We start from the raw sequence: 16,683 nt of genomic DNA on the forward strand, positions 1-16,683 counted from the left end.
TCCAGTAGTTACATCATGTATTATGGTAGAAATAATTAAAATTTGTTGTAGTTCAACGAAAGATACTTTCCTACATTCTCGGGTAGAAAGTGTCTTTCCTTACTAAGTAGCTTGCCAAGGATGGAGAAAGAACATTCAACAGCAGCAGTTGTTGGCTGACAACAATGAAGTTGTGCGTACACTGTGGTGACACACGGTGTTGCTTCATTCTGACTATATTGGCTACATCACAATTTTTCAGCGTATCCTGATATAAGAACCATGCAATGCCCATGCAGTCTTGCTTCAGTTAGGATATTGCGGTACATGGAGGATGGAGCATAACACCATGTCGACCTATTTGTTTCACTTGAATGTTTATGATTCACAATGAGCTGAGAATGGGCCGTCTACAACGGTAGGCCTATAAAGTAGGCTACAAGCTGTTAGATGTCATATGACAAGTTCACAGGCAGTGCAAACTCTACGATACAAACGATAAGCGGTTTGCAACAAAATTTTGACTTCGTAAACAATTTTGACAAAATTTGACTTTTTTTGACTAATTGCCCTGCTGATTACCAATTGGCTTTGCCAGTCAACTACCAACCATCTAGTTTGCTGAGTTCCATTCCAATTCATGGACATTGATGCTAAAACAAATCAATTTTTTACTGTGTACAATATTGTTTTTTTTCCGTCGGCTACATCATGGTTTACTGCCACAATGTTCCCAGTTCTACTACGAAGATTTATTATGGCAATGACTAGTCCACCAGCTGCCTAACCAAGCATGTCAGGAAGGTCTTGGTTCATGTACGCCCCCTCAGAGGATGACCTTGTTATGCAGTATCCACACACCATGTGAAACCGTAGGCCTGTTTTCAATGGAATCCATAACAAGGCTTATTAATGAATCCTGTAACATCTCTAATGCATTCCATCATCAGTGTTCAAGCAACCAACCACTTGAACAGGTTATCAAATTTCACTACTTGCTATTTTGAATTGACAATTATCAGAGGTTTATACCCAATGCTGAGTTTTTTGACACTTCTAGTGCAGAAGGTCACCTTTCACTGATATAATGTAATATTGATCACCAGTTACATGTTGAGCAGTTCCTGTGTTACTAAGACGATTTAGTTATTCAACACACAGAATTCTGGTGCATCCCCTTCCAAGCGGAAGTTTTGTAAAATGAAATGAACAACCGTCTTTGCAACTTGAGCTGAAGAAGTACTCAAGAAGTTTATGGCTAGTTCGCGGTATACGGCAAATAGGCTGACAGGTTGGCAAAACTATCAACTTGTTACATGATAGCATTGAAATGCCACCGAGAGTGTTGTTGCATACGAAACCTGAACTAATGACATCAGCCAAGAGTTCTAGCGTCTTAAATGCTTAGGACACAACTTAATCAACACTACATGGTATAAGCTGAGAGAACGAGATGTCAATTCCTACGCTGATGTTTTAAACCTAATGGATGCCCACCGACCTCATGTGGGCATCATCAACAAAGAACGCTTCTTATCCGACCTATTTCACATATACTGAACAGAGCTGACAATTGTTCAGCTGTGGCTCAGCCTTTGTAAGATTTGTGACGGTAACCTAACCTGATGATCATCCCACAAATCAAAACGCACAGTACCAAGCGAGTTAAGCTATTGTAATGTGCAGCGAACCAACTACATTCAACCGATTTGTGCAATCCCGCCCATATTGGCAGAAGCAAAAATTCTGCAAACTTGTGATGGGTCAATACTTCATTTCTATTCCCGATGATATCTGCACACGACCTCGAGACAATGGCCACATGGTCATTCACACCCCACAGCAGGCGGCCATTTTCGTTGAGAGCTTGCGCCGGCAGGGCTCACTGGCCAGCTTGGTATACATTTGAGAGGAGGCAACTTGATCATTTCCTCCATCTACATATACAAGTGAATTAATTGGATTACTTTTACGGCATATTTGGCGTCAGAAACTCACATTTTCAGCACCCTGTCTTTGCCACCACTGACGACTCTCTGGCCATCTGGGCTCCAATCAACGGCATAGACTTCGTCTGCGTGTCCAGGTAGATCGAGCAAAAGCGTGTGCTTTGGTGCATTCCAGACCTGCCAGGAAACAGTCAGTTACATAGTTATTGCGCCTTCAAAACGGGATTTTTGAATACTGAACTGCTCCAGTTTCATATATTAGCTACAGCTGCACTCGTTAAAAACTTGAACTTAGGCAAGAACAGTTTGTAAGTATCAGAATGATGCCGTTCCATATGACACATGAAATTGATGATTTTAATCCTAGTTTGGTTGCAGAAATGCGTCTAATTTCTTGATTTGACAAACATAACTTGGGTTACATCTTACATCCACTCTGTCAAAATAGATGGCAACGACAGATTCATTGGTTTCCTTAGTCATACAGTACACACGGTTTCAAATCATTTTGGTGGAATGAAATTTAATCCTAACACCAAAGTCTGGATCAGCACCGAGTAGCACGAGGTCTAAACTTGAGAATGTTAGTGTCGACAATGTTCCTGCTGCATCTGTGGCTGCAGGAGATATGATAGTCATAAAGAGGTAACTTAATTACACCATTGAAGTCACCTTAAAATGCGAGTGAAAACTATCTAATGCAGTGACGTTTTCAATATACTTGTAACGCTGCACTGAAGTATTTTTAAAAGTAAATAGGAATGTAGGCTAACATATATTTTTGCTAGCTTGTATATATTTCGTATCACGTGATACACCATGCCTGCAGTGATATCATAGTAACCATTTAGTGATTATGAATAACAGGGCCGAATGTAGTTTACTATAGTGCTAGGTAAGTCCAATTAATTTTGCACTAGTGCGGATCATATATTGTTGCGAATGCCGGCAAATTGAAAGACAATAAGGGGCGTCTAAGTTTAGCTTTACACCTATATTGCAGTAACAATATCGTAGAAATATAGTTGTTAGTATTGAAAAGTATGTTGGTGGTCTAGTCTAGTCAGTGAAATTAAGTCTGAAATCATCAAAATGCCTTCGAGGAAACGAGGGGAAGATTTCAGAACCTTTTGAATTCGCCTTCAAAGTGAATAACCGATCATTGTCATAATAATGACATTGAACTTTATGATTGGATTTCCTTCAACATATTGCTGTGGTGAAGTAGGATTTTCGGCAATGGTATCTATGAAAATGAAGTTAGTTTGCGATTGACAATTACACAAGAGATGCTGTCTATTACCCTCCCCTTGGTCAAGATTTGACCACTGGATAACACGAAAACAGCATCAGCCTTCCCATTGGCTCGATATTTTCAACAGTCATTTCAGTGCACATTGTACATTATGACATCATATTTGTGCTGTTCTACAATCAATATAGTGCAAGCTGTAATTTGTTATTTTTGAAAAGGGGTGATTGCGTCTAATCGTTTTCTTCTTGGGGGTAACGATATGAAAAAGGTTAAGAACCACTGACCGAATGGGTCAGTCAGTTCCAGCAGGTGCAGCCATGAACATGTCACTGCTCTGCTGCTGAGAATTCACAGCAACATGGTAAGTTGGCAGCAATTCTTTCCTTCCACAAGGGTTGCTGTTAAGTATTTGAATTCAGCCTCAATAGTAGATAGATCTTGTGAAATACACACTCGAATTTCAGGTCGAGCTCCAGCTCCAAAGTCCTCAGTAGAGCAGAGCACCAATTCAATGACTCACCTTTAGGGTGCTATCACCGCTACCGCTGACTAATAACCTGCTGTCGGCAGACCACGAAATCTGATACACTGGTCCGACATGCCCGCGCAACGCCGCTATATACCTAAAAATGGTGCATACGATAAGAATCCCACAGAGAGGAACCTGTGGTACCACTTACTTTCCATCTTTACCGTTCCACAACCTGATCGATTTATCAAAAGATGCCGAAGCGACAATCCTTCCATCTGGAGAAAATTTAACGTCGTTAACAACAGCTTGATGTCCAGTCATTCTGACCAGCGACTTCTTCTCTTGAGACGGGTTCCACAGATACAAAGTGAAGTCGTCGGAGCCTGACACCATTCGCTCAGGGTTGGAAGACTGTAATTCAAATCAAATCAATTTTGAAAATTCCAAAAAAGAGGAGATTCTGCATAAAGCAAATGGAAACAAATTAGCAATGCCTGGTCAACTGTGCTTTTTTCAAACATAGATTCACATTCAGTGCTCTAGGGTGTCAAAAGGATGAACACAGTAAATTTGAATATTCTTCAAGACTAATAGCTTTTTCTCACCACAATACTCATGAAAAGCCAATAATTTCAAGATCAAATGTGCTGCCATGTGCATTGTGCAATCATGCAGAGCCTGGGCTTTAATCCTGATATATTGATGTGAAGTTACTGCCATTATTAGAATAATATCCATAGCGACCCTAGAGTTAGGTATAGGAAGATTGCATTCAATGCTTTACCTATCAAAGCTGTTAAGTCTTCACATAAGAGCACCTATAGTCAGACTTGGACAACTAGAAAATTTTCAGCTTTTCTGAATTAGATTAGAATTAGAATTAGAGCTCCACAGTTTTTTTCAAACTAGATTAGAATTAGAATTAGAGCTGCACAGTTTTTCCAAATTAGATTAGAATTAGAATTAGAGCTACACAGCTTTTTTCAAATTAGATTAGAATTAGAATTAGAGCTACTAGGTTTTTTCCAGATTAGATTAGAATTAGAATTAGAGCTATACTTGGTTCGCAAAACCTTGGAAATTGAATGAAATTGTATATGGTAAATGAAAACAGCAAAATGCAGTTCACATCAAATCACAGTGCGTGGTGCACAAGGCCGTGAGGCGATAAGCGCCACATATTTTTGTTTAATAAACAACAACAACAGTGCATTCCCATAAACATGAGAATGGTTAACTTCTGTACACCAAGCTTGGCTCGATTTTTACTATACTTTAATAAAATATTACTTCTTTTATGGTAACCGTGGGCATCGCCCATGTTAGTCAGCATGGCGATGTACTAACGCAAAGTTTTAGAAACTAGAGTGTTGTTCGCAGACAAGCTACTCTAGCAGGCTATATTCATAATATCTACTATGACTGCACGGTGTAAGTAAGGCGATGGTGGCACTGGATTTCCCTGCACAAGCGAGATATTCTTTTTAACTCACTGCAATAGTGCAATATGCCTCGGACAAAGAGGCATTTTCAGGAAAACAATAATTAGATTAGAACTAGAATTAGAGAATACGGACATTTCACAAATTAGATTAGAATTAGAATTAGAGCGTAAGAACATTTCACTAATTAGATTAGAATTAGAATTAGAGCATGGAAGCATTTCACAAATTAGATTAGAATTAGATTACTGGCATTTCGCTCTAATTTAGTGAAATTAGACAACTAGAATTATCTAGTTGTCCAAGTCTGCCTATAGTAGTGTGGACTAGGGCTGGACACAATGATTTGAGTACTCGAATCTGAATCGAGCATCAAATTTAATGATTTGAGTCGAGTAGTAAAAGACGATTTTTCGAGTACTGAAATTATACGCTGCTCGCAACTGAAAATTAATTTACTAACGAGAATTATAGTTTTGATACTATTTTTCACTTAGGAAGCCTTAAAACCTCGATTGGCCGTGTCGCAGCATACGAGACAGTACAAAGCTACAAACATTACTGAAATGACACATTTTCGAAGTCATGATCATTCCACAACATTCTCACAAAGTGAAATGAAATCGGTATGGTCGAAAAAATACCAAAGTATCTTTAATGTGACGGATAACAGGCATCGTGTTCTTTGTGGTGGCATAAAAGGTACATAGGTGAACTTTGACACAGTACATTCTGTTGCGACGTCATAATAAGTGATACTCGACTCGTAGCATCATACGTGATTCACAATCAGATCACTCAGGTAATCGATCTTGCCCAGCTCTAGTGTGGACCATACAGGTGTAGTTTCGGCAGGAATTGGGTTTTTGAAGAGGATGAAGATGGCCATTGGCCACTGGCATTGGAATGGAATTTATGCATGATTAACCACCGTTGCACAGTTCGGGACATTCATGTGACAATTCATTCATTTCGATGATAAATAACAGTCAGATTTAGATCCAATATTCAGGAAGCCGGAATCGAGACGGGGTGGAAAATTCGCTGTTCCAATCCACTCTAACTGACGAAACAAGTTACTCCGGTAATGATACCCACCACGACTGAATTGTATCTGGCCAACGCCTTCATTTGAAGCTCTTTAGGCTGATGGTCAGACCAAGAACCAGCTTCTGCTGGTTCAAAAGCACCGGTCCTCATAACATAATCAGTGTTGAGAGCCATTGTATTCACCCAATGCCCGTGACCTTGCAAAGTCCTGCACAGTGCACCCTGTCATGGTAAATGTTATGAGAACAATTATAAATACAGAGGTGTGTCTTATATCTTACATCATCACTTCTCCAAACTTTGATTGTACGATCCTGGGAAGCTGTGTATATCAGGCCTTCTCCAGACCACTTGACGCACGTCACCGACTGCATATGCCCATTCAAAGTGAACGTACACGTTCCCAGCTTTGTGTCCCATATTTTTACACAGCCATCCTGAAACGGGTAAGCGTTTCCATTTTTCAAGTCTTTCTGGAAGCAGCCAGTTACCGTACCTTCGACGAGCTCGCAAGATTTCGACATTCGGCGTTCGAGTGAAACGGTTCCCAAGCTAGACACGTCACCCACTGCCTATGACCGCTCAGCTTCTTGCCCAGCTGCTTTCCTGTGTTGGGATTCCAGAGACAGATCTGAAGTTGGAGTTATAATGTGACTCGTTTTTCTTGAGAACAGGCACTAGCCATACGCAGGTATTTCAGACACGATGAATCTAGGTCAGTGGTTCCCAATGTGGGCGATTTTGAGAAACAAGGGGGCGAAAATGATAGAACTTCCTGTTAGATATATTTAATTACCACAGCCAAAAAATACACGTAAAGACGGCCTATCCTGCAGATGACACTAAAGTTGACTAAAAAAGGTGAACTCAACGGAAAGTAGACACGCAAACCGGTTTTCCGAGCACCTACTTGGAAAATTGATCTTTCGTTTAGTCAATTCACCAGCGATCAGAGTTGCGCGAGAAAATTTCCCGTATACATGTCCAATTTTTCGGATCCGTGAATATTGGGGATAAGGGAAATTTAGGTCGGGCTTGATAAGGGGGCGAGGATTCGAAAAAGATTGGGAACCACTGATCTACGTGATCAATAGTAAGGAGTTCTGTGTGCTCTTTGTACCAAAATATTGGACCCATGTAGTATCATAATATTACTGCGTCTAATCAGGTAGGAATGACATTGACTATTAACAAAAGTTCTCTAGTTCACAACAGCAGTATTCTGGCACATAACAAAGTTTCAGCAATAGGTCTACTAACCTGTCCATTCTTACAAGCAGACGCTAGTTTTTGTCCATCAGGCGACCACGCTATGCAAAGGACCCAATGTCTGTGAGAGTCGCAAGTAAACTGTGGAGTTTCGGTGTTGAGATCCCAGAAACGTACCCTGGTATCGCCGGAAGCACTTGCTAGACGTCTGAAAATGAATTACAAGGCCAAATAAATAAACACCATATCAAATTCTACAATCTGATGTGGCTTGATGAAAATACACAACCAATACATATCCAAGACTGTATAACGCACAATTCAGTTGAAATTATCTCAGCAAAATCAGTAAGTTCAGACTACATCAGCTCAAAAAATGAAGGGCATGTTGAAGGAGAGATACGTTGTCCATCTGGTGAAATTCAACTCCAAACAATGAGTTTTGCAGCAAGGAAGCAGTGCGAATTTCCCACCGAAGTGTCACAGGTTATCAAGACCGCCAAGCGGGGCACATTTTCTTATGCTTTTAGATATATGGGGGGCGTGAATCAAATTACGATTAGTTAATGCGGGTTAACCAAAAAGGTTAAGAGTCCCCACTAAATAAGAAAGAGGGTCAGGTGATAAAATCCTGATATGATTTTCAAGGTAGGAGTAGGCCTACTCATAGGTGACATCTGCTTATCAGAGCCCAACAAGGAGGAATCCGAATTCAAGCAAACTTTCTTGCTAAAATATTGAAAAACCAACCATGAAGCAGAAGTACTCACTCAAAGCACAAGTACCCAGACACAACCATATCATTTTTAGCCTTTGGCCATGGCAAGCTCTACTAATTTAATAAGAGACCATCGGCAATATAATACACCCAAAACAGAGGTTGTAGAATGATAGGTCAAGTGCAGTGACCCTTGAGGAAAACCTGATAATCGGCATGTTTAGTTTACCTAACCTGTGTACAACTAATAGAAGGGTATGGAGCTGGAGAGACAACAGGATTCAGTAATGAATGATAAATCAAACTGTTGCAGTTTGTGTGGAGCAGATATTGTTAAAAAAAATACAAAAAGTGATCTGGTGTACTTTTTTGAATACGTTCAGCACACTGTAATGTGCAAATGCACAACAGGAACATTGGTATGGCATATTCCTCGGGTACAAGCAAATGCTTCTTCTGAGATCATCAGGTAGTGAGAGTAGACCTTACCTATATCAAGATTTTACAGCCATCCAAAATATCTTTGAAACAAACGGAATTTTATGCACGAACCTTCCATTGGGACTAAATGAAGTTGCCAAAACCGCTTCCGTGTGCCCTTCAATTGAGGAAGTACACCGAGTCACAGCAATTACCTAAAGTTGAAAAACACGACTGTAGGCTATCCACATGGGTAATGACCGAAAATATTGTCATTTCTGATATTTCAAAAGTTTATACTCACTCGGAATATAGCTTGAGGCTGATAAACAATAGAAATAGTCTTTTCGGTAGAAACATTACCCTCCACAACCGAGTCCAAATTGTCGATTATTTCTTTGTCATTGACAAAAAACGCGTATGGTTTGGGATCTGTCTGAACAAAACATGTTGATTAAACGTCACTGAATGTAATGTCAATCCACATTAGGATATTAGGCATGTAAAACATAGGCTATTCATGTAGTAAGCCTACTTCTTTAGCAATAACGGAACTTACATTTTGCAGCAACGAGTTGCAAAGCAGCCCAAGTTGTTCAGGGGTGATGGATAATGGTATATCAAAGGGGCTGCCGAGACTGTCTCCATTCTCACTGCACAGACAGGCTAGGACAGTGGCATCTTGTGAACTGAAAAATAGTAAGCATTACAAAATGGTATTAATAACTACACTGGAATCGATAGTGTGCTGTAATCCATTACAAAAGCAAAATCGCTTCAACCAGTTGCCTTCGACGGTTGAACGGAATTTATCGGTAGACTTCATCATAATTACATGAAGAAGAGTCATATTGGTACTTATTAAACAATGCTGTCGGATATTTTGAAATGTTTTCGACCACACAATAGGTATTTCTACTGCAAATGGTAATTCAACCATTCATAATTGAAGGCTACAACTACTCAAATGCACTACTATATTATACATAGATTTCGGATTTTTTTGTTAAAAGTGGGCATATAAAATACGTGGAGAATCATTTATTCACTTACTCTACCATTGGCGCATCCATACTTGAATATATTCCAGAAGTAATTGCCAAATGTCAACTCTCAAAGCTGATGGCAATTCGTTCCCTGTGATTTAATGAATCTATAATACAACAAAGAAAAACAAATTTGATTCCGAAAAGGATTTTCTATACATTAAAATAATCCCACCAATATTTACAAACAAAATGAGACCAGTTCTCATCAAAACACATCGTTTCAAATCTCCTGCGAATACAGTTTGAAGTAGTAACACCAAAAGAAACACATATTAGAACAATTTTCTAGCAGACCCCTATGTACATATTTTCATTAATATGACTTTGGTCAATAAAGTTTATGCGACAAAACACTGGGGCATCAACTTTCCGTAGAACAAAAAATTGCCTATCCTCAAGAGTGTTATAAAGAGTATTGATTCCTTGCGGTGGATCCGGTTCTTGTTTGAGAATCTTGATGAGATTGATACCCTAAAGTTATTCTTTGCGGTAACTGCAGCCTTTCTTTGTACTTATTCCCAATTTTAAGAATAACATCACGGTTACTGCAGTCCGACGTCCAGACGGCTATTTTATCTCCTTTCGGACGAATTTGAACAACAGCGCCATTTACAAAATCAGATTCGGCCTCGAAAGACTCGCCTATCATACAGAGAATCGTTTCCAACCACATCCTATCCAGCTCCTGATATCTCTGGTTCTTTTGAAGTTGAAACAGCCATCTGCCTCCATTCTTGTTTGCCTTGTCTTCCCACATTGGCTGAATTCCGTCTTTAAATATGGAATAGTCGCAGCCGGCCTGCAGTTTACTTGATAACTGAATGTGGTTGTAGATTGCCCAAAAGTCTTCAACAGTGTCAAACTTGGTGACTAGTCGTAGGTTGTCTTCCCATTTCTTGGAACGGTCGTTCTTGAAAAACCACAGAGCCCATTTGTTTTCCAATGGATGCTTGATATCTAATTCTCCATCAGGCGAGAGGTCTTCGACATTGATCTCTTGTTTTGGGTTGAACACTTCAGACTTCTCCTCAGTCATGCTGGAATGGACGAGAACCGACAAGTTGAAATCCTCAAATTTTACTGACAGCAAATTAATAAGCCCCAAATATCTGCTAAAATTGCAGCAATCGATAATTACAGTCTTACAATATGTCTAGAGTCTAATCAACATATCGTGCAACACAATAGGATTTACCTCACATCACAACTCACACAATCAGCCATTTTTATATGCATAACATGATGCAACAAAAATACAGAAGGGGAACCATCAACCATCAGATAAGTGTCTATGGTTTGGTTTCAATCTATAGTTATCAGCTTGCAACTCAATTTCAATTAGGACTTGTTTCATAGTACGGTATATCAAATCTTGTGTTGGGTCACCTTTCTATCAACTATCAAATAACGAGCCAACAGAATTCAATTATCGACACCATTTATGATAAATCACACAAAAGACAGAGTGGAATCGGTCGTAACGGCACGCGCAGTGTCACGCGAGCATTCATATCTGATCACGCCGATTAATGAATTACGCTGACGTCACAAAGCGATACCAGAGTCCCCCTATGGAATCTCGGTTCATTTTTTGAAATAAATCCTGCGTGATGAGAGCTTTTCTGCATAGAATAATTAAGTAATTGAACAGAAAATCCTGCGTGACGTTGTCACCAATTCCACTCTGGTCAGAGTCCAGATCCAGAATAAGGCACTTGCGCTTTACAATGAACTCAAGCAAGCGTGGCATTTGCCTAACAGCGAATATGCGGCGTAACCCTAGCCCGGCGTATACCAGGTTCATTTTAGCACATTGTGTCGTTTAATAAGTATTTCAGTATTGAATCAGAGCGAAAAATATTTCCGTCACGCGGATGAAATTTTCCAATCACACGAGAAATCCGTCTGTCACGCACATGTTGTCGAAAACAACCACCGATTCCAGTATGGAACAAAATTCGCGCAACTGCCTACAGGATTGGCTATTTCCATATCGAAATTGTAGCATGGCCATCAATTTCAACATAAAATCAGTGGCAGTCCGTGGGCCATAAGACAGAACAAAACAAGTTTGAAAATTCGATACAGCTTTGTTGGTATAGTAGGTTAGGTGGTAGCAAGGATGGTTGATTGAGAATAAATTATGTACTGCTGTCATCTCTCCAGCTAGAAATACCTAAATGATTCACTACGTAACGACATCCAAATGGAGCACTCAAATTGGCAAATAACGACCGCAGTGGCAAGAGTCGAAATCAGCTTGGATCGTGGTAACAAGGAATGAGAATTTCAAATTCATAGTTCTACCCTTCGGCCTTCAACTTAGTTCAGATTATACAACATTGAAAGTATGTCACCCCACCACTCAACAAACCGATACTATACTCTCTCTTTCGGCCGTCTATCACATGCGTTCCGTATCATTTCGTTTCCGTATCTAGTCACTGTGCCGGTTCGGTGACGGAGCATGCGCCTCACCACAGACGAAGAAAACGCTGGACCGAAGAGCGATAAAGTTGTATTGTTGTGCCCGTAGTGTGACATTTTTTTAATGAGTTATATGAGGATCGAGTCTCTTTATCTGCCTCTATGACTATAAGGAGATGTTACCGGCATGGTTCAATTTCGTGTTATCAGCCTACAGCCTAATCACTGTGAGCAGTGAGCAATGGTCCTTGAGATGAAGACGTTATTTGCATTCAATTCAAATTATTGCTAGGAATCAAAGATATATTTTGAATGAATACAACCTGAATGCCATTTATTTTGTATTCACAGCACAGGCATCATCAACCTTTTTGGAGGGGGGTCTGAAGGGGCACACTCTGTCTTCCCCAGGGGTAGGCTGTTAGTGTTATATCTAGTTTAGGGTTACCATACGTGCTCCCTTAGGAAGATTTGTCCTCGTTTTTCAAGTTTTTGAAAATGTCCTCTGATGACGCGTAAACGTCCTCCTTGCAGCTTTTACAGCTAAGATAATGGATAGTTTCGAGTGAAAATGGGCATAAATGACGCTAACTAGGAAATTCGTGGTTCAATTGAAAGCGACGACCTTTTTTAGTCGAGTTTTTCAGTAATAAGTGTGTAAATCGGGAGTCGAACGAAAGTGATGACTTTGTTTAGTCAACCCACCAATTTTTTTTTTCAATCACTGATTTCAGTTCTGATCACCATAACTTTTCTGATTTGGTAAAAGTATGGAATGTAATCGATCAAGGTGCAGATAGGCAACCTAGTGAGTGGTGTGTACGATAGAACTAATCATGTAGGGTAGGCTAGCTAACACCATATTAGCCATAGTTTAAGCTGCAAAGGTAGGGGCCTACCAGCAAGCCTACTTATAGTTTGCATGCAGCTATTCTGGTGGAGGGTTGGTGAAATATCAATCCATACAGTACACCTGATGCATCATATTTCAGATACGTTCATTGTAGGTTGTTACTTGAATGTCTTCGAACGAGTTCAAGCGATAATAGAATATGGCATGCCAAGATCCATCAGGAAACGTCGTTGCATCTTTGAGTTCAAGATCTTGCCTTTTCGTGATTGCTCATGCCGGCAACGCAAGTCTGTATGGTTTTATATGTATAATTGTATATACTGACATCATACCACTAAGCAGAGCCTACACTGGCACAAAACCCTACCACCTACCTCGCGCACACAAATCCCTGCACAAACCCGAGTAGCCTTGTCATCCCTAGACACTTCCTACTTTACCACCCTGCTATAACTACTACTTACAACTCTAAACGACGACATACTCGCGCACAGCCAGCCAGTCGTGGGTTTTCATCATCAGGGGTAGCCAGGGAAAAGGGGCATTTGTTCGCCGCCTGTGTCACTACTTCTCATAATCAGAGTCCACGGAAAGACTTGATGTAGTTACGTACTATTCGACTATATAAATATAGGTTTCCTACGTGTCGAATATCATCGATTTAATGCCATTTATTTCAGGATAGATAAACAATCAACACTTACAGACAATATGAATCGAACATTGACGAAGGGCGAAGGTACAGAGAACGGTAAAATTCGGTAAGCATGCTGAAGTGCCCAGTTGACAAATTACATAATCTCAAACCTAACTAGAAAAACGAATTTGATCGCGAATTTTCAGTCATTTTCAAGTAAAATGAAAAACAATTATAGACGCGCATGTCTGCACTGGTAGCAAAAGCGCTACGTTATTGGTGGCAAATTGTAGCATAACAAGGAACTTCGTTAAGCCAACCGAATGACACCAAATGCGTAAATCGATCCAGTCTTTTCAGGAGATCATCGAGATGAAGAAGATAATTTAAAAACGGTAAGAGACGATTAGCTAGGTTGCGGGAACATGCCATTATATATAGCGATTCCATGCATGGCCGGTAGAGTGTGCAACATATGTAGGAAACGATAAACCCACAGTGACGGTTTGGAAATGTAGCAAACCTGCATCATATACTGAATGGACATACGTTATACTACTCAACAAATAGCACCAAATAGAAATCATGCAAGAAAAAGATAAATGATACGTTAGCGTAGATGAGCTGTCAAGAAATAATCATATGAAACTTTTAAAATACATTCTTGCCACTTGGAGAATATTATATGATCCAGGTAACCTTAAGGTACATCCACACAAGCACCAGCTTCCTATAAAGTGCTTTATCGTGAGGAAAGTAACCATGGACGATTGCCAAATAAGTAGGCTACATTGATTTGAACTTGCCAGTCAAGTACGAGTTGTTCCCACAGAGCATACGGTTCGGAATCAACACTAAATTAGCGGGTTGATAACAAAACACGATACCATTACGCACGAACAGACAAAATTCGGAACCGCATTTCCTCTCGGTTATTCCACACTGGAGATAGAGCGAGTTCATGACTGGCAAATAGCTGAAAAAATCTGGCAGGAGTTTGAAGACAATATGTGAACGTTGAAACAGATAACGGCGTAAAAGTACATTTTGAATACTGCCACGGACGCAGGGTAAGTTGATGCGGAGGTACGGAAATATAAGTGATCGGTAAATAGCAGGATGGAAACATTCTTGAAACACCGCAATCGCGGGTACTGCAAACCAGTCTGGAAAGGTAGTAGCATCACAACGATAAATGCAGGCTTGGCGCGCTACAACTATACCTTAAAAACAAGCGCGATGGTGCTATGTCAGAACAACTTTACCATAGATTGCCGAAGATGTGATAGCAAATAAATCGGCACTTTGACAAGGCCGGCCCTAGCCCAGAACTAAACAAAAATGTTCAGTACAGTTTACAAGTTGACATCGTCCGATAGAAGATAAATGCGAGTCTCAAAGCGAAGAGAAATTGTGTGTCGGCCAGGTTTTCCACGGGTTAAACGATTATCGCAATACAAAAGCTCTCGATACTGCAGCGCAGGTGCATATCGCATCAGCTTGATAACGCACACGCTAGTTGCCAGCGATTATAACGAAAGGAAGGCTACATTGGCAATACACACTGTACGATACAACTCTTCTGACGATCGGCGCAGACTTGCAAAAATGCACTTTTTTCACAAGTGCCTTACTTCAGCCGTAGCGTGACTAGGGTTGGGCACAATTAGAGTACTCGTATCCGAATCCCAAGAGCGAGAGATGATTTCACCCATTACTCAAGTTACACATTCCTTTTGACTAAACGAGAATTATTTCGTCAAAGGCGTAGCTTTAAAATAGGGTTACCATATTTTGGGAATCTGAAAAGAGGACAATTTTTCAAAATTTTCAGACTTACAATACCGGAGTGAAGTCCAGAATAATTGGTAAATTTATTCAGAGTTTGTAGTTGACGGACTAAAATCAAGGTCAACTTTCCTACTCGACACCGAAAATACCCAATTTCTCGGAGATATTCCGTGGGTTGACTGAAACCTCAAGTGATCATATCACAGGATCCAAAACACGCAGCACAAAGCCACGCAGGTTGGGGTCAGTGACATTCCTGTAAAGTCATGATCCACCTACAGCATTATCACAAGTGCGGTGAAATGGGTATGGTCGAAAAATACTAAATTATATATGTGGCGTAGAGCCAGTATTATTTACTTTGTAGCCGCACAAAAAGTACATATTTCAACTTTCCACATCGTTATGACGCTACAATGAGCCATACTCTAATACACTGTCCCCCTAGAAGCCTCAAAGTACTCGGTTGGAAATGGAATCACGCTGCACGGCGATATCTGGTTAGCCATCTCACCTACGGAACGAGGGATGAGGTGGCGGTTACATGAGATATATATTATTGGGGCTGGAGTGCAGATAACGTGAGTATTTGCGAGAAGGCACTCTAGCACCATAGACTGGAGAATTCGACAATAGCCAGGGCCGGGTATCAATTGTATTACTTTGAGTCGCAGCTAGCGAAAGTTGGCGGTCTTGAGCAATGAAATTATACGACTATCGAACTAACGGTTGTTTTATCGACAAGAAACTCGGTTTCAGGTACTTTCTTCCCCCCACAAGAGTCTTGAAACTTATGATGGTCAAAATTTAGCGTCTGAAGCACGCGAGGCTACAAATATTCTTGGGAACAACATTTCTTCGAGTTATTGATTGGCCCATCAACATGGACATAGTCACAAAGCGCAATCGAGACGAAGACAAAAGTATTCGCCGTGAAAATTGCGTTGTTTTCCTCGCGGTCGCAATATGGTAAATACCGGTTCAAAGGTTATCAGTTCTTATTAGTATGAAGTAAAAACAGGCGGTACTCAAACAGGACCTAATCGCAAACGGGTCACGATTGAGTCCGCGGCGTTGCGTCCGTTTTCGAGGCAAGGCTGTCCGTCTTGGAGTTTGGCGAAGAGGTAGTGCGTGTCGTGGGAATGGTGCCGAACGTTTCGTTTGGCGATTTCGCGTCGTCGACAGGGCGGAATCGCTTACGCCACGACGCCGACCGTTCGAAAGAACTTGATTCACCCTGAAATAGACACGTGAATACGACATGACTACGGTACATTCATTTCAGTGCAATATTTACCTTTTCGTGAGGCCCTCATCAAGAGTTAACACACAATAACAAATCAACAGAGATGCCCTCATCAAGAGTTAACACACAATAACAAATCAACAGAGATTGAAATGAAAACCAATTTGGCCAAGTGTGCTGTAACGT

The 16,683-nt window shown here is 40.6% G+C and overlaps 3 protein-coding genes across 6 annotated transcripts in view; all 3 read right to left on the reverse strand.

The window, feature by feature from the left end:
• Positions 1 to 1,640: 1,640 nt before the first annotated feature.
• Positions 1,641 to 9,680, reverse strand: LOC145434208 (notchless protein homolog 1-like). Its single transcript, XM_080311538.1, has 12 exons — positions 9,548 to 9,680; positions 9,054 to 9,183; positions 8,799 to 8,930; positions 8,627 to 8,709; positions 7,408 to 7,564; positions 6,644 to 6,778; positions 6,429 to 6,584; positions 6,196 to 6,369; positions 3,864 to 4,066; positions 3,704 to 3,806; positions 1,978 to 2,105; positions 1,641 to 1,916 (listed from the first exon to the last, which is right to left on the reverse strand). The coding sequence occupies exons 1-12, from the start codon at positions 9,565 to 9,567 to the stop codon at positions 1,904 to 1,906; spliced, it is 1,434 nt and encodes a 477-aa protein (XP_080167664.1). The 5' UTR covers positions 9,568 to 9,680; the 3' UTR covers positions 1,641 to 1,903.
• LOC145434209 (eukaryotic translation initiation factor 4E-like) lies at positions 9,647 to 10,704 on the reverse strand. The gene has a single exon (XM_080311539.1). The coding sequence runs from the start codon at positions 10,577 to 10,579 to the stop codon at positions 9,947 to 9,949; it is 633 nt and encodes a 210-aa protein (XP_080167665.1). The 5' UTR covers positions 10,580 to 10,704; the 3' UTR covers positions 9,647 to 9,946.
• A 2,768-nt stretch (positions 10,705 to 13,472) lies between these two features.
• Positions 13,473 to 16,683, reverse strand: part of LOC145434213 (liprin-alpha-1-like) — a 46,555-nt gene continuing 43,344 nt past the window's right edge. For 3 of the 4 annotated variants that reach the window (XM_080311547.1, XM_080311546.1, XM_080311548.1), the window contains one exon: positions 13,473 to 16,488. In XM_080311547.1, coding sequence (XP_080167673.1) covers positions 16,306 to 16,488 — 183 coding nt within the window. In that variant the 3' untranslated portion in view covers positions 13,473 to 16,305. The remainder of the gene's footprint in view (positions 16,489 to 16,683) is intronic. The other variant, XR_013913293.1, reaches the window with a different exon arrangement.

Source organism: Botryllus schlosseri, chromosome 2 (assembly GCF_051294905.1).
Source record: "Botryllus schlosseri isolate E-star chromosome 2, Bs_hap1, whole genome shotgun sequence".
NCBI classification, from domain to species: Eukaryota; Metazoa; Chordata; class Ascidiacea; order Stolidobranchia; family Styelidae; genus Botryllus; species Botryllus schlosseri.

Excerpts from the sequence above, each read along its gene's own strand:
- LOC145434208 (XM_080311538.1), bottom strand. The coding sequence starts at position 9,567 with ATGGATGCGCCAATGGTAGA. Across the intron at positions 7,565-8,626 it reads TCATTTAGTCCCAATGGAAG|ACGTCTAGCAAGTGCTTCCG; the intron begins GTTCGTGCATAA and ends ATTCATTTTCAG. Across the intron at positions 6,779-7,407 it reads CTGCTTGTAAGAATGGACAG|ATCTGTCTCTGGAATCCCAA; the intron begins GTTAGTAGACCT and ends CTCCAACTTCAG.
- LOC145434209 (XM_080311539.1), bottom strand. The coding sequence starts at position 10,579 with ATGACTGAGGAGAAGTCTGAAGTGTTCAACCCAAAACAAGAGATCAAT.